Raw genomic sequence first — 21,430 nt, 5'->3', positions numbered from 1 at the left:
ACATTGCTAGATGTTTGAGCCTCAGCAAGCATCTTGCAGTGAAGGGGAAACAAGCCATTACGTTATGGATAGCAAAGCAAAAAACAGAACCTAGTACTACCATGGAGTCGTTATATCTACAGACTTATTGTCACTTAGGTAAGATAAAACTCTACATGTTTAAGCTACTGTCAGATTATCGTTCTATGCAGTTAAAGCATTCTTAATTGATACAACATTCACATCCCCAGCTGTGTTCATCAGACGCTAGTAACCACAAGTGACACATAGATGCATGGGGGAGGTCACCCTTAGCAGGACATCTGGTGGCACGCGACTCAGTACAGAATGGTGCGCCTAGGCATTGTACTCTGGGATGCCAGGAGGGTGTTCTTTTCAGCCAAAGGACACTGTAGGTATAAGTATGCTAATTTTTAAAGTTCAGATTGGAAGAGCAAACTCCAATAGTAAAGCAACTATGGACCACATTTATGATCAAATGATTCTTCCAGACCTCTGTGTGGACACTAAATATGGATTTAACCAGAGAGTGAAAGAAAACAATTTTTTAGTGTTGTATATGGAAAGAAAAAGTCAATTGAAGAAAAATCATGTTCTAACACAGGCATCTCAAACTCTAAAAATAAGAAGTGAAATATTTAGGTCAAATACAAACCAAATGGTTAGTAATGGTTACCACTTGGTTCTATAATTAGAGTTGGAGGCAAGTGAGACAGCTATTGCATTTTTTTATATTTCTGTATTCTTTGAATTTTTGTTACAAGAATGTATTAATTTGCTAATGGGAAAAAATTTCTGATAAGTAAACCCACCTCTAAGAAGGCATTTATCAAATGCTTACTATGCATTTTTTCCCATTTAATCCTCAACACTATGTGGTGGGCATTATGTTCACCAATAAAGAAACTAAGATGTAAAGATTTTAAGTAACTTGACAATATCACACAGCCAGTGACTGGAAGAATAATCCAATCGATTTGGACTCAAAGATTCTTCAGTCCAAATCCAAAGCCCATTCTCTAAGCACAGTGCAATACTGCCTCTCCCAGATGTTTCTGGATATGTAGGTATTCTTAATTCTCTTTACCAAGCCTGAGAGTTTCTTTGAATGATGTGTTCACTAGACTCTTTTTAAGGAAACTGTCTTCCAATAGTTCCTCCCCTCTCTCCTTCCCTCGAGTATAAGTATCAATATCTTTAGAAACAGGAATGATCCTACCTTCTTTTAGTGTCTCGTTAGGGATTTACTTACCATTCACACTTGTCAAGACCATCTAAGGCTGGTGTATCCTTAGAGTCTCATCCTGGTAACTTTGGGGAAGAGATTTAAATGCATTAATTACTCTCAGTACAAGACACCAGGCACTCAGAAGGAGTTTCACGGCACAAAGAACTGGGTAGCAGGTTATGTTGTTTCTTTAATGAGGAAATACGTTTAAATGTGAGGAAAATTAATTCTTCAAAAATAGGCTTCATAACTATATAAAGTATCAACGTAAGAAACAGAAAATTCAGACTGTACCTAATGTCAGAGGAAATGAATGCTTTATTTGAATAAAAGGCTGGCATGAAATATCGCCTACTGTATGTCAGAAGGTCTGTCTGGAATATTTCACAAGACTCCAGATTCTGCATCTGTTTTTTTATAGCTCTTGAGGCCTATATAAGAACTTGACCCTGGGGTTATCCAAACTAAATCTCAGATAAGCTTCCATTAACATATCTTAGTAAAAAAAGAATAGGCATATTTTAAAAGACTATGAAATTACAACCTACAACCATAAAGTGTTAGAACGTGAATCAACTCTAAGTGGGAGATAGGTTTGAATTCACTGCTTATTCAATGATCCAGTAATAGATCATTTTAGTATTATTTTTACATATTGTATATATTTAATTTTCAATGCAAAAAGAAATATTATGGAAAGAAAAGCCTTTACACGGTATCATCCCACTAAATGAATGTGAAAGAGACTCAGGTTTAATTCCAAGTTTTGCCATTAATAAACTATATGACTCCCAGATTTTTATCTAAAGCTCAGACTTGCACACCCAGCCCCTTAACTCTACATATCTAGTTATCATTTGGTCATTTTTTCCCTAGATTAATTGCACTGTGGTCAGAGAGCATGTTCTGTATCATTTTAGTCCTTTAGCAATTATTGAGACTTGCTTTACAGCTCAGCACATGTCAGTTTTTATAAACGTTCCATGTGTGCTTGAAAAGAATGTATATTCTGCAGTCAGGTAAAGTTAGATTAAGTTTATTAAATGACACTGTTTAAATCGTTGATAAATTTTCTTCTGCTGGCTCTATTAATTACTTAGGTACTCAAAAATCTCATATGATGGCAAATATGTGAATTTCTATTAGCTTTGTGTCATATAATTTGAAACTGTTATTAGGTGATTACAGATTTACAACTGTTACAACGTACTGGCAAATTGAACGTTCTATCATTATGAAGTGACCCTTTATCTTCAGTAATGCTTTTTACCTTAATGTCTTTCCTATCTGATATTAAGGCTATCTTATCTGACCAACTTCCTCTTACCTAGAATTGACTGGTATATCTTTTCCTGTCCTTTTACCTTTCACTTTTCTGTATGTTTAAGTTTAATGTGTATCTCTTATAAACTTTGTATAATTGACTTTTTGATCCTGCCTGACAATCTTTTAATTGGAATATTTGGTCCATTTACATTTTGTTTACTAGCATTTCAGTTTAAATTGCTGTCTTACTTTGTGCTATTTATCCCACCTGTTCTATGTTTCATTTATTTTCCTTTCTTGCTTTCTTTTGATTGTTTTTGATAGCTACATTTTTCCCCTCTCATAGTGAGAAAGTTTTCTATCCTTTTAGTGGATACTCTAAAAATTACAAAATGCATACTTACTGTCTGTTATAAGCTAAAATTAATCAGTAACTTTATCCATTTCCCAGGGAACTCAGGATACATTAACTCTATTGACTCCTTTCCCTAAGCATATATTGTTGGTTAATATGTTAATTCCATCAAATTTGCTCTTTTAAATTTCACATTTGAGTGTTTTATACTCTCAGTGCTTATTTAGATTCACCCATGAATTTATCACTTTGCTCCTCATGCCTTTTTGCTTCTCTGCCCTCCCATCTGGGATCTCTTTCCTTCCACACGAAGTAGATATCCTGAATCTCCCTATTTTTCTTGATGGCCACCCTGTCTCTGCTATTCTGAAATGTCTTTAACTTACTCCTTTCTTTCAAAAAATATTTTCACTGGATATAAAATTCTGGGTTAGCAATTATTTTTCTTTCAGCCTTTTGAAAATATCATGCCACAGTCTTTGTTTCAGCTGTTCTCTAACCGCCAATGCTGTGGATATAATCTGTCTTTTCCTCTGACATCTTTTAAGATTTTCTTTGCCTCTGATGTTCTATAGTTTCACTGTGTGTCTAGTGTGGGTTTCTTTTTATTTAATCCAATTAGGGATTTGTAAGCTTCTGAATTTGTGAATTGGTATCTTTTATCATCCTGGAAAATCCTCAGTAATTGTCTTCTTATTTGGCATCTCTGCCCCCATTCTCTCTTTCCTCTCCTTCTGGAACTCCTATTAATCTTTAACAGATGTTAATCTTTCTCATTCCATCACCCTGGACTTTTAATCTCTTTTCTATATATTTCATCTTTTTTGTCTCTCTGTGGTATATACTGAATAATTTTTATCATCTGTCTTCTAGTTACTACTCTTTTTTCAGCTGTCTTATTTGAATTTTTAACCTTAGTTATTGTATTTTTATTTCTAAAAGTTCGATTTGGTTCTTCAAATCAGCTCTGGTGACTTTTATAGTTGCCTGTTTTCTGCAGATATGTTCAAGCTTGCTTTTTATTTTTCCGGTAAATCCTTTAACACGTTCATCATAGTTAAAGTCTCTGTCTCACAATTCCAATATATGGCTCATTTCTGAGTTTAGTTCTGTCATTTGTTTAATCTCTTGACAATGGATTGTTTCTCTTATATATATATTTTTTAGGCCTTAGAATTTTTGACTGAATGCCACACATCTTGTGGAGAATAGTTGAGAGAGATAAATAATATTTACACGTGGCCATTAGTGTGGGGGACTGAGTGAATCAAGTCCGTCAAAACAGGTTTGGATTTTATTATTTTACCTTTGGTGTACTACAGTCTGCCTGTTCCTCCAGGGATGGGCTACACTCAACTTGTACTTGAGTTAGACCTGGGTGCCAGAGGATCTGTTTTCCTGCTCTACCCTCAGCTTTGAGCAAGTCCTGCTTACCTGTGTCACCTGACAAACTTATGCCTCCCAAAGTGGTAAAATGCTCTTCTCACACTGATAGCAGATCTCTGCTTGGTATTGGCACAGGATCCTGGGTCCAAGAGGTTTTCTACCTCTCCCCAGGGACCAAAGTTGTTTTTGTTTTTTTAATTGGGGTATATTTGTTTTACAGTGTTGTGTTAGTTTCTACTGTACAGCGAAGTGGAGTTCCCTGTGCTATACAACAGGTTATTAGTTATCTACATTATACATATGTAGTAATCTACTTTATACATATATACGTCAATCCCAGTCTCACAGTTCATCCCACCCCCAACCCCGCTTTCCCTCCTTGGTGTCCATACATTTGTTCTCTACCTCCGTGTCTCTATTTCTGCCTTGCAAAGCAGCGCATCTGTACCATTTTTCTAGGTTCCACATATATGTGTTAATATACAATATTTTTCTCTTTCTGACTTACTTCATTCTTTATGACAGTCTCTAGGTCCATCCACGTCTCTACAAATGACCCAATTTCGTTCCTTTTTATGGCTGACTAATATACCATTGTATATATGTACCACATCTTCTTTATCCATTTGTCTGTCGATGGACACTTAGGTTGCTTCCATGACCTGGCTATTGTAAATAGTGCTGCAATGAACATTGGGGGGCATGTGTCTTTTTGAATTATGGTTTTCTCTGAGTATATGCCCAGTAGTGAGATTGCTGGGTCATATGGTAATTCTATTTTTAGTTTTTTAAGGAACATCCATACTGTTCTCCATAGTGGCTGTATCAATTTACATTCTCACCAACAAGTGGGAATGAGGGTGGTGCAAGAGGGTTCCCTTTTCTCCAGACCCTCTCCAGCATTTATTGTTGTAAATTTTCTGATAATGCCATTCTGACTGGTGTGACGTGATACCTCACTGTAGTTTCGATCTGCATTTCTCTAATAATTAGTGATGTTGAGCATCTTTTCATGTGTTTGTTGGCCATCTGTATGTCTTCCTTGGAGAAATGTCTATTTAGCTCTTCCACCTATTTTTGGATTGGGTTGTTTGTTTTTTTGATATTCAGCTTCATGAGCTGTTTATATATTTTGGAGATTAATCCTTTGTCTGTTGATTCGTTTGCAAATATTTCCTCCCATTCTGAGGGTTGTCTTTTCGTCTTGTTTATGGTTTCATCTGCTGGGCAAAAGCTTTTAAGTTTCATTAAGTCCCACTTGTTTATGTTTGTTTTTATTTCTATTTCTCTAGGAGGTGGGTCAAAAAGGATCTTGCTGTGGTTTATGTCAAAGAGTTCTGCCTACGTTTTCCTCTAAGAGTTTTATAGTGTCCGGTCTTACATTTAGGTCTTTAATCCGTTTTGGTTATTTTTGTGTATGGTGTTAGGGAGTGTTCTAATTTCATTCTTTTACATGTAGCTGTCCAGTTTTCCCAGCACCACTTATTGAAGAGACTGTCTTTTCTCCATTGTGTATTCTTGCCTCCTTTGTCATAGATTAGTTGACCATAGGTGTGTGGGTTTACCTCTGGGCTTTCTATCCTGTTCCATTGATCTATATTTCTCTTTTTGTGCCAGTACCATATTGTCGTGATGACTGTAGCTTTGTAGTATAGTCTGAAGTCAGGGAGTTTGATTCCTCCAGCTCCACTTTTTTCCCTCAAGATTGCTTTGGCTATTCGGGGTCTTTTGTGTCTCCATACAGATTTTAAGATTTTTTGTTCTAGTTCTGTGAAAAATGCCAGTGGTAGTTTGATAGGGATTGCATTGAATCTGTAGATTGCTTTGGGTAGTATAGTCATTTTCACAATGTTGATTCTTCCAATCCAAGAACATGGTGTATCTCTCCATTTATTTGTATCATCTTTGATTTCTTTCATCAGTGTCTTATACTTTTCTGAGTAGAGGTCTTTTACCTCCTTAGGTAGGTTTATTCCTAGGTTTTTTATTCTTTTTGTTGCAATGGAGAATGGGATTGTTTCCTTAATTTCTCTTTCTGATTTTCGTTGTTAGTTTATAGGAATGCAAGTGATTTCTGTGCATTAATTTTGTATCCTGCTACATTACCAAATTCATTGATTAGCTCTAGTAGTTTTCTGGTGGCATCTTTACAATTCTCTATGTATAGTATCATGTCATCTGTGAACAGTGACAGTTTTACTTCTTCTTTTCCAATTTGTATTCCTTTTATTTCTTTTTCTTCTCTGATTGCCATGGCTAGGACTTTCAAAACTATGTTGAATAATAGTGGCGAGAGTGGAAATCCTTGTCTTGTTCCTGGTCTTAGAGGAAATGCTTTCAATTTTTCACCATTGAGAATGATGTTTGCTGTGGGTTTGTCATATATGGCCTTTATTATGTTGAGGTAGGTCCCTCTATGCCCACTTCCTGGAGAGTTTTTATCATAAATGGGTGTTGAATTTTGTCAAAAGCTTTTTCTACATCTGTTGAGATTAACATATGGTTTTTATCCTTCAGTTTGTTAATATGGTGTATCACATTGATTGATTTGCATATATTGAAGATTTCTTGCATCCCTGGGATAAATCCCACTTGATCATGGTGTACAATCCTTTTAATGTTTTGTTGGATTCTGTTTGCTAGTATTTTGTTGAGGATTTTTGCATCTATATTCATCAGTGATAGTGGTCTGTAATTTTCTTTTTTGTAGTATCTTTGTCTGGTTTTGGTATCAGGGTGGTGGTCGCCTCATAGAATAAGTTTGGGGGTATTCTTTCCTCTGCAAGTTTTTGGAAGAGTTTGAGAAGGATGGGTGTTAGCTCTTCTCTAAATGTTCGATAGAATTCACCCGTGAAGCCATCTGGTCCTTGACTTTTGTTTGTTGGAAGATTTTTAATCACAGTTTCAATTTCATTGCTTGTGACTGGTCTGTTCATATTTTCAATTTTTCCTGGTTCAGTCTTGGAAAGTTATACCTTTCTAAGAATTTGTCCATTTCTTCTAGGTTGCCTGTTTTATTGGCATATATTTGCTTGTAATAGTCTCTTATGATGCTCTGTATTTCTGCAGTGTCCATTGTAATTTCTCCTTTTTCATTTCTAATTTTATTGATTTGAGTACTCTTCCTCCTGTTCCTGGTGAGTCTGGCTAAAGGTTTATCAATTTTGTTTATCTGCTCAAAGAACCAGTTTTTAGTTTTATTGATCTTTGCTATTGTTTCCTTTGTTTCTATTTCATTTATTTCTGCTCTGATCGTTATGATTTCTTTCCTTCTACTAACTTTGGGTTTTGTTTGTTCTTTCTCTAGTTCCTTTAGGTGTAAGGTTAGATTATTTATTTGAGATTTTTCTTGTTTCTTGAGGTAGGATTGTATTGCTATAAACTTTCCTCTTAGAACTGCTTTTGCTGCATCCCATAGGTTTGTGATAGTTGTGTTTTTGTTGTCATTTGTCTCTAGGTTTTTTTTTTTTCTAGGTATTTTTTGATTTCCTCTTTGATTTCTTCAGTGATCTGTTGGTTATTTAGTAACATATTGTTTAGCCTCCATGTGTTTGTGTTCTTTATGTTTTTTTTTCCTGTAATTTATTTCTAATCTCATAGCGTTGTGGTCAGAAAAGATGCTTGATACAATTTCAATTTTCTTAAATTTACCGAGGCTTCATTTGTGACCCAAGATGTGATCTGTCCTGGAGAATGTTCCATGTGCACTTGAGAAGAAAGTGTAATCTGCTGTTTTCGGATGGGATGTCCTGTAAATATCAATTAAATCTATCTGGTCTATTGCGTCATTTAAAGCTTGTTTTTTCTTATTAATGTTCTGTCTGGTTGTTCTGTCCATTGGTGTATGTGAAGTGTTAATATCCCCCACTATTATTGTGTCGCTGTCGATTTCCTCTTTTATAGCTGTTAGCATTTGCCTTATGTATTGAGGTGCTCCTATGTTGGGTGCATATATAATTGTTGTATCTTCTTCTTGGATTGATCCCTTGATCATTATGTAGTGTCCTTCCTTGTCACATTCTTTTTTTTTAAAGTCTATTTTATCTGATATGAATATTGCTACTTCAGCTTTCTTTTAATTTCCATTTGCATGGAGTATCTTTTTCCATCCCCTCACTTTCAGTCTGTATGTGTCCCTAGGTCTGAAGTGGGTCTCTTGTAGACAGCATATATATGGGTCTTGTTTTTGTATCCATTCAGCCAGTCTTTTGGTGGGAGCATTTAATCCATTCACATTTAAGGTAATTATCGATATGTATGTTCCTATTACTATTTTCTTAATTGTTTTGGGTTTGTTTTTGTAGGTCCTTTTCTTCTCTTGTGTTTCCCACTTAGAGAAGTTCCTTTAGCATTTGTTGTAGAGCTGATTTGGTGGTGCTGAATTCTCTTAGCTTTTGCTTGTCTGTAAAGGTTTTAATTTCTCCATCGAATCTGAATGAGATCCTTGCTGGGTAGAGTATTCTTTGTTGTAGGTTCTTCCTTTTCATCACTTTTAATATATAGTGCCACTCCCTTCTGGCTTGCAGAGTTTCTGCTAATAGATCAGCTGTTAACCTTATGGGGATTCCCTTGTATGTTATTTGTTATTTTTCCCTTGTTGCTTTTAATAATTTTTGCCTGTAATTAATGTCAGTTAGATTACTGTGTATCTCGGGGTGTTTTTCCTTGGGTTTATCCTGCCTGGGACTCTCTGCGCTTCCTGGACTTGGGTGGCTATTTTCTTTCCCATGTTAGGGAAGTTTTCGACTATAATCTCTTCAAATATTTTCTCGGGTCCTTTCTCTCTCCCTCTTCTCCTTCCGGGTCCTCTATAATGTGAATGTTGATGTGTTTAATTTCTAATTTCTTTCTTTCTACCTAATTTCTTTTCTTTCCTTTTTCTTTATTCTGTTCTGCAGCAGTGATTTCCACCATCCTGTCTTCCAGGTCACTTATCCGTTCTTCTGCCTGAGTTATTCTGCTATTGATTCCTTCTGGAGTATTTTTCATTTCAGTTATTTATTGTTCATCTCTGTTTGTTTGTTCTTTAATTCTTCTAGGTCTTTGTAAAACATTTCTTGCATCTTCTAGATCCTTGCCTCCATTCTTTTTCCGAGGTCCTGGATCATCTTCACTATCATTATTCTGAGTTCTTTTTCTGGAAGGTTGCCTATCTCCACTTCATTTAGTTGTTTTTCTGGGGTTTTATCTTGTTCCTTCATCTGGGACATAGTCCTCTGCCTTTTCATTTTGTCTATCTTTCTGTGATTGTGGTTTTTGTTCTGCAAGCTGCAGGATTGTAGTTCTTCTTGCTTCCACTGTTTGCCCTTTGGTGGATTGGGCCAAAGGTTTTTGCATTTACCTCTCCCTCAGAGGCAGTGTATCTTTGCCTGGGACCTGAAGGCAGGAAGGTATGCTCTCTCTACAGCAGTGGTTTATGTTTTTTTTACTCATACAAGAGAAAGGTCTGAGGAAGTGGGCAGTGTTTCATGTCTGTCACCCAAGATTATTAGATCAACCACTACCTGCATGCCTGTGTCACTGAGGGATGTCTTCTCACCAGGCTCCTGTCCCAATCGTTCTCATTAGCACCTAGTGGAGGCTGGTGGAAAGGAGCTCCCAGGTGAATGTGAACTACTGTCATGTCAAGGCTCCTACTTCCTCTAATACTTTAGTCCATACTTGGCCCTTAAAGAATTCTTTAAAATTTTAGCTGATTTCTGTTGGGAGACACTTCTTCATGGGTCTCTCATGTTTGTGCATGATCTGTGAAGAGGCACTGACTGCCTTTGTTCTGTCTGGACTACCTTCTCAGCCTGGGAAAACAGAGATAGCATTTCCCTCTGGGAGAGAGACACTTTTGATTACTGTCTACCATAATGAAGATGTCTCCCTCCAGAGCCAAGGGGAGGCATGCTTAATACCCATTATAAAATATTTAGGTTCCTTGAGCTCAGGGTACCTTCCTGAAATGCAACCCACTGCATGTATAGGTGTTACCTGGCCTCTACTCAGTGCCCTGTAGGATTGGGGATCAGGGAACTAGCACAGATACTGAAACTCTGATTGATACTGTTTGGGCAAGTAATAAAGTCCCTTGTCTCTGATATAAGAAACTGTGGCAAGCTAACTTATAACTTGCAGATAGCGTGAAATCTTAGAACTTTCCAAGTTTCTTCTTTACTGGCAGCCTCCTATTCTCTGCCAAAGGTGAAACAGTCCATGTATTCTGTCTCAGGGGCTTGTCACTCTGAAATTCAGTTCCTTTGGCTGCCCTCTCTGATGTGTAATAGAAAAGTTATGATTTTTTTTTTCTTCTTAGGATGGGAGGAACATTCTCTTGCAGCTTCCTGTATCTTAAATGGAAGCACAACTCCCAAGGTGTACCTATTTGATTACTTTCTATTACCAAAGATAGACACTTACTGATCTTTGAATTTAATGTTCTGCTTATAAATGCTTAGTTTTTAAAAGAAGCATAAGCTTGGGTAATGAACTCTAGGAATTCTGAAAAATGGCTCATGGAATATTTCATCACAAGGGCTGGAAACAATGGACCAAGGATGTTTACGTTCCAGCATAGGTGAGTCAGGAGGGGGTAAAAGAATCTGATTCATGATGAATGAGATGTTATACAGAATGTACATATGCACTGGCCACCAACTCTTATAGAGAATCATGGAGATATATAGGAAAATTACAACCACTTAGGGGTAGAGAGAGGACTTTTGAAGCTCTTAAAAATGGACAGGAGGATGTGGTAGAAACACCTGAAAAGGATACAAAGGCTAGGTAGAAGAACAGAAACTGGAGTCTTGAGGATTCATAGATTTTCTATTTCTTTGTTGTTTTCTTCCCTCTCTACATTCACTCTCCCTTTTCCTAATAAACAGAATCTAGATTTCTCTTGTGAGGTTCGCCTCTTCTGTATTGTGGAAGTCTGGTTAGGGCTGCCATTTAAAGTACCTAGTGTTCACCTAGCCAACATTCCCAGGACTCCCTGAGTCATGAAAGACAGAAAAACAGCTGGAACTGATCCATTACTGAGCTGTTAGTTCCTGCTACACAGATCCCAAAACAGCTTTGGTTCCTAGCTTTTCAAAGCATAGCTTAACTCTGTGAATTACCCGATATTCTCATTTTGCTTAAGTTAACCAAAGTTGAATTTCTGTTGCTTGCAACCAGAGAACTTCAACTGATACAGGGAAAGTGGTCCAATAGAGGGCATGACAGAGGCTAAAAGAAGCTTTTAAAGGTAGCCTGAAATCCAGATACTTTATTTAAAATTATTAAAAGAACACATATTAACTGTCAAAATTGCTGGCTATGGTACAATGACTAATTGATTTCATGTTTCTACATGCTTGTAGTTAATGGTTAGGCTGATGATGTTTTATTACTAAAAACTATATTTAGAGTTCACTCTCATATCTCCCAAGTAAGAAATAAAAACAAATGAGAATGAACTGAAATAATACACATTACATGCTCTAAGAAAAACATCTAGGAAGGGGTGCTGGGAGGAGCAATGATCTATGTTACAATGAAATATACAGTCGACCCTTGAACAATGCGAGGTTTAGGGGAGCCAACCCCTGAAGAGTCAAACAACTTTACAATTAGCCCTCCATAACCACAGTTCCACATCTACAGATTCAACCAACCACAGATCCTGCAGTACTGTAGAACGTAGTGAAAGAAATCTACATATAAGTAGAACCACAGTTCAACCCTGTGTTTTCAAGGGGCAACTATACATATATATAATTATATATAAGGGAATCATTATATAACTTATATATAACAGAATATATATTTTATAGATATATATATATATATCTTACTCTGCATCCTTTTTAGGGTTATTTCATTATTTTTTGAAAATATTATAAAAGTAAATTTACCATTTTGCCACAGACTAGTTTAACACAGGGTTATTCAACCTTGGCACTATTGATATTTGGGCAGGATAATTCTTTGTTGGGGGGGTGCAGGGGAGCTGTCCAATGCATTGTAGGGTGTTTAGAAGCATCCCTGGCCTCTACTAGCCCCACTATATGCCAGTAACACCCCTATAATGCCAATCAAAAATGTCTCTTGAGAATGGACTTGAGGACCCGGGGAGGGGGAAGGGTAAGCTGGGACGAAGTGAAAGAGTGGAATGGACATATACACACTACCAAATGTAAAATAGATAGCTACTGGGAAGCAATCGCATAGCACAGGGAGATCAGCTTAGTGCTTTGTGTCACCTAGAGGGGTGGGATAGGGAGGGTGGGAGGGAGATACAAGAGGGAGAAGATATGGGGATATATGTATATGTATAGCTGATTCACTTTGTTATACAGCAGAAACTAACACACCATTGTACAGCAGTTATACTCCAATAAAGATGTTAAAATAAATAAAATAAATAAAAAATGTCTCTTGACATTGCCAAATGTCCTCTGGGGGGGGAGAGGAGGGGGCAAAATTTTTCCCTGATTAAGAAACACTGGTTTTAACATCATGACTACAATAAGACAAATACAACTGCCAGCTCTATGATTCCATTGTGGAATCAACTGTGATTAAACTAGAGTTACATTCATCTTTTAGTTTAAAATGTATTGTGGCTAGAACTAAGTTAATTATGCCAGTTATTGTTTAGAGCTGAGCTGTCTAATACCGTAGTCACCAGCCACATGTGGTTAACAAGCACTTGAAATGTAGCTACTCTGAAGTGAGATGTGTAGTAAGTGTAAAATATGCACTGGATTTTGAAGACTTCATATGAAAAAAAGAATGTAAAATAACTTATTTTTATGTTAACTGAACAATTTTGATATACTTACTGGGTGAAATATATTAAAATTAATTTCACCTGCTCAGTTCTACTTTTTTAATGGGGTTACAGAAAATTCTAAATTACATGAAATGGCGCATTATATTTCTATTGGACCTCACTGGTCTAGAAACTTGAAATGATTTAGTATTACTTGTTTTTTTAAAAAATTATTTAATTATTAACAAACTTTATTTTTTAGAGCAGGTTTAGATTTCCAGCAAAACTGAGCAGAAAGTACAGAGTTCCCATATAATCCTTGCCTTCCACATGTCCAGTCTCTGACACTGAGTTTTTAATCATGAATTGGTGCTGAATTTTGTGAAATATTTTTCCTGCATCTATTCACATGTTCATATGATTTTTCTCTTTTAGATGGTTGATGTGATGTGTTACATTAATTGATTTTCAAATGTTGATGCATCCTTGCCTACCAAGGATAAATCCCACTTGGTCATGGTACATAATTTTTTTTGTACATTGTCAGATTCAATTTGTTGACTATTTTTGCATCTATGTTCATGGCCCATTGTTGGTCTATAGTTTTCTTGTACTATCTTTGACTGGTTTTGATATTAGAGTAATGCTGGCCTCATAGAATGAGTTAGAAGTATTTTATTGGCTTCTATCTTTTGGAATAAATTGCAAAGAATTGGTATAATTTGTTCTTTAAATGTTGGATAAAATCCCCCAGTGAACACATCTGGGCATGGTGCTTTCTGTTTTAAAAGGTTATTAATGATTGATTCAACTTCTTCAATAGCTGTAGGCTTATTCAGATGGTCTACTTCTTCTTGTGTGAGTTTTGGCAGATTGTCTTTAAAGGAATTCATCCATTTCATCTAGGTTATCAAATTTGTGGACATAGAGCTGTTCATATTGTTCCTTTAATATACTATTATAATCCATGGGATCTGTAGTGATGTTTCCTCTTTCATTTTTGATATTAGTAATTTGTATCTTCTTTCTTTTCTTTTTTAACTTCTTTATTGGAGTATAATTGCTTTACAATGGTGTGTTAGTTTCTGCTTAATAACAAAGTGAATCAGTTATACATATACATATACCCCCGTATCTCTTCCCTCTTGTGTCTCCCTCCCTCCCACCCTCCCCATCCCACCCATCTAGGTGGTCACAAAGCACCGAGCTGATCTCCCTGTGCTATGTGGCTGCTTCCCACTAGCTACCTATTTTACATTTGGTAGTATATATATGTCCATGCCACTCTCTCACTTTGTCCCAGCTTACCCTTCCCCCTCCCCGTATCCTCAAGTCCATTCTTTAGTAGGTCTGTGTCTTTATTCCCGTCTTGCCACTAGGTTCTTCATGACCTTTTTTTTTTTCTTTTTAGATTCCATATACATGTGTTAGCATACAGTATTTGTTTTTCTCTTTCTGACTTACTTCACTCTGTATAACAGACTCTAGGTCCATCCACCTCACTACAAATAACTCAATTTCGTTTCTTTTTATGGCTGAGTAATATTCCATTGTATATGTGTCACATCTTCTTTATCCATTCATCTGTCGATGGACACTTAGGTTGCTTCCATGTCCTGGCTATTGTAAATAGAGCTGCAATGAACACTTTGGTACATGACTCTTTTTGAATTATGGTTTTCTCAGGGTATATGCCCAGTAGTGGGATTCCTGGGTCGTATGGTAGTTCTCTTTTTAGTTTTTTAAGGAACCTCCATACTGTTCTCCATTGTGGCTGTTATCAATTTACATTCCCACCAACAGTGCAAGAGGGTTCCCTTTTCTCCACATCCTCTCCAGCATTTATTGTTTCTAGATTTTTTGATGATGGCCACTCTGACTGGTGTGAGATGATATCTCATTGTAGTTTTGATTTGCATTTCTCTAATGATTAATGATGTTGAGCATTCTTTCATGTGTCTGTTGGAAATCTGTATAACTTCTTTGGAGAAATGTCTATTTAGGTCTTCTGCCCATTTTGGGATTGGGTTGGTTTTTTGATATTGAGCTGCTTGTAAATTTTGGAGATTAATCCTTTGTCAGTTGCTTCATTTGCAAATATTTTCTCCCATTCTGAGGGCTGTCTTTTCATCTTGTTTATGGTTTCCTTTGCTGTGCAAGAGCTTTTAAGTTTCATTAGGTCCCATTTGTTTATTTTTGCTTTTATTTCCATTTCTCTAGGAAGTGGGTCAAAAGGGATCGTGCTGTGATTTATGTCATAGAGTGTTCTGCCTATGTTTTCCTCTAAGAATTTGATAGTGTCTGGCCTTATGTTTAGGTCTTTAATCCATTTTGAGTTTATTTTTGTGTATGGTGTTAGGGAGTGTTCTAATTTCATTCTTTTACATGTACCTGTCCAGTTTTCCCAGCACCACTTATTGAAGAGGCTGTCTTTTCTCCATTGTATATTCATGCCTTCTTTATCAAAAATAAGGTAACCATATGTGTGTGGGTTTATCTCTGGGCTTTCTATCAGTTCCATTAATCTATATTTCTGTTTTTGTACCAGTACCATGCTGTCTTGATCACTGTAGCTTTGTAGTATAGTCTGCAGTCAGGGAGCCTGATTCCTCCAGCTCTGTTTTTCTTTCTGAAGATTGCTTTGGTTATTCGGGGTCTTTTGTGTTTCCATACAAATTGTGAAATTTTTTGTTCTAGTTCTGTGAATAATGCCAGTGGTAGTTTGATAGGGATTGCATTGAATCTGTAGATTGCTTTGGGTAGTATAGTCATTTTCACAATGTTGATTCTTCCAATCCAAGAACATGGTATATCTCTCCATCTCTTTGTATCATCTTTAGTTTCTTTCATCAGTGTCTTATAATTTTCTGCATACAGGTCTTTTGTCTCCTTAGGTAGGTTTATTCCTAGGTATTTTATTCTTTTGTTGTAATGGTAAATGGGAGCGTTTTCTTAATTTCACTTTCAGATTCTTCATCATTAGTGTATAGGAATGCAAGAGATTTCTGTGCATTCATTTTGTATCCTGCTACTTTACCAAATTCGTTGATTAGCTCTAGTGGTTTTCTGGTAGCATCTTTAGGATTCTCTATGTATAGTATCATGTCATCTGCAAACAGTGACAGCTTTACTTCTTCTTTTCTGATTTGGATCCCTTTTATTTCTTTTTCTTCTCTGATTGCTGTGCCTAAAAATTCCAAAACTATGTTGAATAATAGTGGTGAGCTAGTATTACTTCTTAATGAAATAAATTCTTAAGTCTATCAAATAAGCCAAAAAGACTTCAGAAAGCTTTCCACAGCCCTATGAAATTAATTAGCTCACTTTTGAGCATCATAATTCTTTATTATCATGCCTGAATTGTTTTTTGGCTTCTTCAAACCAATTACTTCTATTCCAATGCTTTGTTCTCAGTGTTCCAGTAGGTTCATTTCTGATTGCTAATTTATCTTCAGGCTGTTCTTTATCATTTTCCTGTACATCAGTTTCTTTTATACACTCAGGAACTTTCCTAGCAGGATGCTGAGATGTTGCAGCATCCATCATACTTAGAAAATCATAAGCAGGCAGAGGAGGTTTCCATTCCTGAGCAGGTAAAATTTCTGGAAGAAAGACAGAATCAAGCATTAAAGATGAACAGATATAAAATTTCATCACATGAATATACTAGAAAATGTTTTATTTTGCAAAATATATTTGTAGGAGTGAAGGCCTTATCAGTTTTCCTTATCTGAGCAAAGCTATATTTTATTATCATCATTGTCTAAGAAGCTTGATACATTTGTCATTGTTAGACATTTTTCATAGATTACATTTACAAGCTATTCTATTTTAAATGCTATTCTATTTTAAATAAAGATAAGTATTAATAGGCAAAACACAAAAGGTCCATAATCTCACTGCCTGTTAACCCTTGTTGAGGTTTTAAAAAATAGCAATATGTGTAATGAGATTACATATAGCCATGGACAAGTTAAAATGAAGAAGTCTCTTGCTTCCCTCCCTATCCCTGTCTTTATCCCAAAGAACTATAACTATGAAATATTCCAGAAAGAAATTTTGGAACATACATAGAGATTTATTATTTAGACAAGTATTTCCTTACGTTTTAAAGCATTTTCTGTTTTGGAAGATTTGATTAACATCCTTTGCACATACTTGATGAACAAAAAAGTACATTTTATAAAAATAATTATAGGCAAGAAATCATTAAAAATTGCTATGGAATCAACTGTACAGTAAACAGACAGTGATTGGAATCATGGCAGTGAATCTTAACATTATTTTAAAACATTGGTCATTAAAAAAAGAAAATGAATTTAAGCTGATAACATATATATATGAGATAAACTAGCTTTTCTCCATTTAGTAAACAGATTTCACACAATTTCAGAGTTTAGTTGCCTATTTAAAATACTATTTGAGAAATAAACTATATATAAGGAAATGTGCAAAGTAAACATTTAAAAAATGAATTCCAGTGAAAGGATCTATACACTGGTACATGAAAAGAAAGTAATGCTCAAAAATAAAAACTTTAGCATCTCTCATAAATCAAATAAAAGCTTAGGACATTCTAAGAAACTTTAATTTCCTAGAGTAAATTAAAGCACAAACGAAAATCTGCATCAATATATATGTATATCTATACTCTACTTATTGATATATGATTTCTTCACTCAGACTCAATTATATGAAATCCATGGTACATCAGCAGGGTATTACATTTAGGCTACCCTTGTAATTGATGTTTCAAATTACAGTGCCAGGTTAGCAGACTCAAAAGTGACAAACGGATAAAATAGTTTCTTGAATATAATGACTAGGTAAGAAGTAAGAATAACTATACTTTGCAATATGCAGATAAAGTATCTTTAAGAAAAGTCCAATTTAAAGCACAGCAAAGACTTAGCAGTATTTATTTTTTAAGGTAAACACTGCAGCCTAGTGGTCTGAGATGACGACAAAATGCCTGAAACTGGACATCTTAATTCTGCTAATTATTTCCTGAAGGAACTCTATAAAGATCTTAATGTTTTCAGTTACAAATAAAACTGTACTCTCATCACATATGGGCAATAAAGACATTATTATCAAATTAGTAATGATAATAATAATAATTGCCAACCTTGATTGAGGCTTTACTATATATCAGGCATTATGTATTTAATCCTTACAACCCTATGAGGAAAGCACAATTATTATCCCAATTTTATAGGTGAGAAAACCAAGGCCTAGAAAGGTCAGAGAACGTGACCAAAATTAAGTGTAAATCTCAAGTAAGAATAGCCAGTGGTGACAATTTCACAGAAATTAAGATGTGCAGCAAGCAAAGTGAGGCAGGGACTGGTGGCACCATGTTACAGATTCAGGCTATTCTAAGAGTAGCTGCAACATCCCTGTCTCAGATCTGTCTCCCAAGGTGTGGTGAGAGCAGGTCCTGGCAGCACAGAAGACAAGCCCCAATACAGAAAAGTCCTGCTTGGACCTTTGCTTCTTCTCTATTCCCAGAGGCTGCAGGAATAACTTAAGATCAGAAGCAGTGATACAAAGAAGTAATGGAAACCAGAGGTATTAACATAATTGCAATGGAAGAAATACCAGTCTCTCAGGAAACTCAGAAGAATAATTCTGATTCTTTCCTCTAGTAATGGTTTGAGTTGAGGAATCAAAGCCCCCAAGGATGCTGCTTGTAGGAAAGGATCTTTACATGAAGAATAATAACACTTTAGGTTTTACACTTTAAAATGTATGCCTTTGTATACTTAATTTTGATTTTTAAAATAACTGTGATGTAGTCAGAGTAGGAACTATTAATCTCCTTCTATAGCTGTAAAGGAGGGAACAAAGAAAAAACTTGCCTAAAAACACAGTTAGTAATCAAGGAGGCTGGGTCAGAAGCTCAGGTTTCTGTGTCTTTGAACATCACACGACCTTTTTTAAAGCAATTCAGTTGGAGAGGTACTCTGGCCCGACTTACATATAATCCTATCTGACTTAGAGTCCCCGAGGCCTCTGTGTCACAGCAACTGCAAAATGACAACACTCAACTGCCTCTATAAAATAGCAATGCAGATAGAGAAGAGAACGCAGACTATCTGAAGAGTTCAAGAGCTACAACCGAAAGGACCCCTATGTTGTGTGGCTAGAATGAAGAAGCCAGCATTGAGTGATAACAATCATAGAAAGGCTTCTTTCAGATTATGGAAGACAAAATAGTCAATTTAATTACTTTTTTACATATCCTAGGAAAATGTTAAAACTAATAAATTATCTCAGAAAATTAAGACTTAAAAATATATACATCTAAAAGGACCCAGAAAAGCCAAAATAATCCTGCACATGAAGAACAGAGTTGGAGGATGTAAATTTCCCAATTTAAAACCTGTTACAAAGATGCTGTATTCAAGAGAGTGGGGCAACTGCCATAATGCTATCTGTGTACGTGATGATAGAAAAACATGTACATGAATGTTCATAGCAGCATTATTCATAGTAGCAAAAAGTGGAGACAATGCAAATGTCCATCAACTGCTGAATGGAGAAACAAAATGGGGTATATCCATCCAATAGAATATTATTCATCCACAGAAAGGAATGAACTACTGATTCATGCTATAACATGGATGATCCTTGAAAGCCTATGCTAAGGGTGAGAAGCCAGACCCAAAAGGCCTCATGTTGTATGATTCCATTTATACGAAATGTCCAGATTAGGCAAATCCATAAAGACGGAAGGTACATGAGTGGTTGTCAGGGAATGAAGGGAGGGGAGAATGGGGCGTGAGTGCTAATGGGTATAGGGTTTCTTTTTGCGGTGATGAAAATGTTTTAAAATTCAGTAGCGGTAATGGTTGCACAGCCTCGTGAATATACCAAAAAAACATCAAATTGTATACTTTAAAAGGGTGCATTTTACGGTATGTGAATTACATTTCAATATATAAATACCTTTTACAGACTATTTAAACACAATAATTTAGTTAAAACTGTGTAACTTAACAGAAATGAAGTAGATAGACCTCTTGGGAAGAACAGGTGTGCTGCAATGATTGGCACTTAAAACAAATAAATTCAAGAATCTGATTAAATATACATAAATATACATAATGACAGACTCACACAATGCATGCTGGCTGAGAGACAGTGTAGCACTGAATTGGAGTTTATATACCAGAACTGTGTGTGTATATACATATATATTCACAGTGTGTATACATATATATTCACACACACACCCTTATTTCAGAACTCAGTCATGAACAGTGTCAAAATGTTATTATAATATAGTTCATTTGGTTTCCAATAAAAAATCCTCAGAAGTACCTTAGGAAACTTTTCATTACATCAAATTTCACACTATTTCCTCAACAGACTAATGATCTAGATTATTACATGTTAACTAATTTAAATTATATCAACAGGCTTGTTGTTGTCACAATTGTATATAAACTAACATACACATCTATACCACAGGTATAAATCCACATAGGTTTTAGAAAAATAGGGACTATGGCATGTCATAAGCCAGCATTATAAATTCTGGGTCAAGATCTATTTTCTTGTGGTTCAAAATTCTGGCTCTGGAGTACAACAGAGCCATGTTGAAATCCAAGCTTCCTCATTTACTGGTTAATTATATGACTTTGAACTAGTTACTTAACTCTTCTACAGGTAATGATAATTCCTATGACTCTTGTGAGAATAAATGAGATAATGCATGTGAATCACGTAGCTTTGAGCCAGACACCTACTGAGCATTCAATAAATGTTAGCTATTATTATTAAATTTCATACGACACTTATTTTCTGTGGGTAATAATACCTACCATATAGGAGACTGTCCCATGGACAATGCTATCAGCGTATTAATATTTAGAATACTTACAAACATTACAATTCAACTCATTCTAGCATCCATGAACAATAATTTAAGTTTAAAAAAATCCATGTAACAAAATATAGAATTGTGCACATTAAAACAGGAAACTTACTGATAAGACTTTCTAGTCCTGCTTCTAATTTTTTCAGCCACAATAAAAGGTTCTGTTCAGTGATAGCCTGGTCTGAAGGAAATGCAAATACTTGGCCGCCTGAATGCAGATTTACCACAGCAAGAAGAGGAAGGGGAGGCAGGGTATCAAAATATGCCTGCAAGATTCCTCTCCCCACAGGAGTATTCTTCCTATAAAAGGGAGCAACTGAACATGTTAATTAATATTTCTTTCTATAAAAAAATAACAAGAACAACAGTTTGTAAAACATATTAACCTTTAAATATAGTATCATGCCAGGAAGTTTATTTTATGAAAATATGTCTTAAAAATCAAGAGGTCTGTAACTATGTTATTAGTAATCAGAGTCATAAAAAGTTTCTTTTAACATAGGGTACTTACTGTATTTCTCTTAGGAGAAAAAAGGCAACCAATGAGTTTTAATGAAAAACATAGTC

The 21,430-nt window shown here is 35.7% G+C and overlaps 1 protein-coding gene across 7 annotated transcripts in view; it reads right to left on the bottom strand.

Annotated features, from left to right (window-relative positions):
• Nucleotides 1-206: 206 nt before the first annotated feature.
• TXNDC16 (thioredoxin domain containing 16) overlaps nucleotides 207-21,430 on the bottom strand; it is a 137,420-nt gene continuing 116,196 nt past the window's right edge. For 3 of the 7 annotated variants that reach the window (XM_082384820.1, XM_082384819.1, XM_082384821.1), the window contains 2 exons: nucleotides 20,973-21,163; nucleotides 207-16,580 (listed from right to left, as the gene is read on the bottom strand). In XM_082384820.1, coding sequence (XP_082240946.1) covers nucleotides 16,312-16,580; nucleotides 20,973-21,163 — 460 coding nt within the window. In that variant the 3' untranslated portion in view covers nucleotides 207-16,311. Of the gene's footprint in view, nucleotides 18,160-19,437; nucleotides 21,180-21,430 lie in introns of those variants that run through there. The other 4 variants (XM_082384824.1, XM_082384823.1, XM_082384822.1 and 1 more) reach the window with 4 other exon arrangements.

The sequence above is a fragment of the Balaenoptera borealis genome (genome assembly GCF_965194805.1).
Source record: "Balaenoptera borealis genome assembly, chromosome: 3".
NCBI lineage: Eukaryota > Metazoa > Chordata > Mammalia > Artiodactyla > Balaenopteridae > Balaenoptera > Balaenoptera borealis.
Note: the sequence above shows the minus strand (reverse complement) of the source record. Positions and strands in the feature narration are given on the sequence as shown.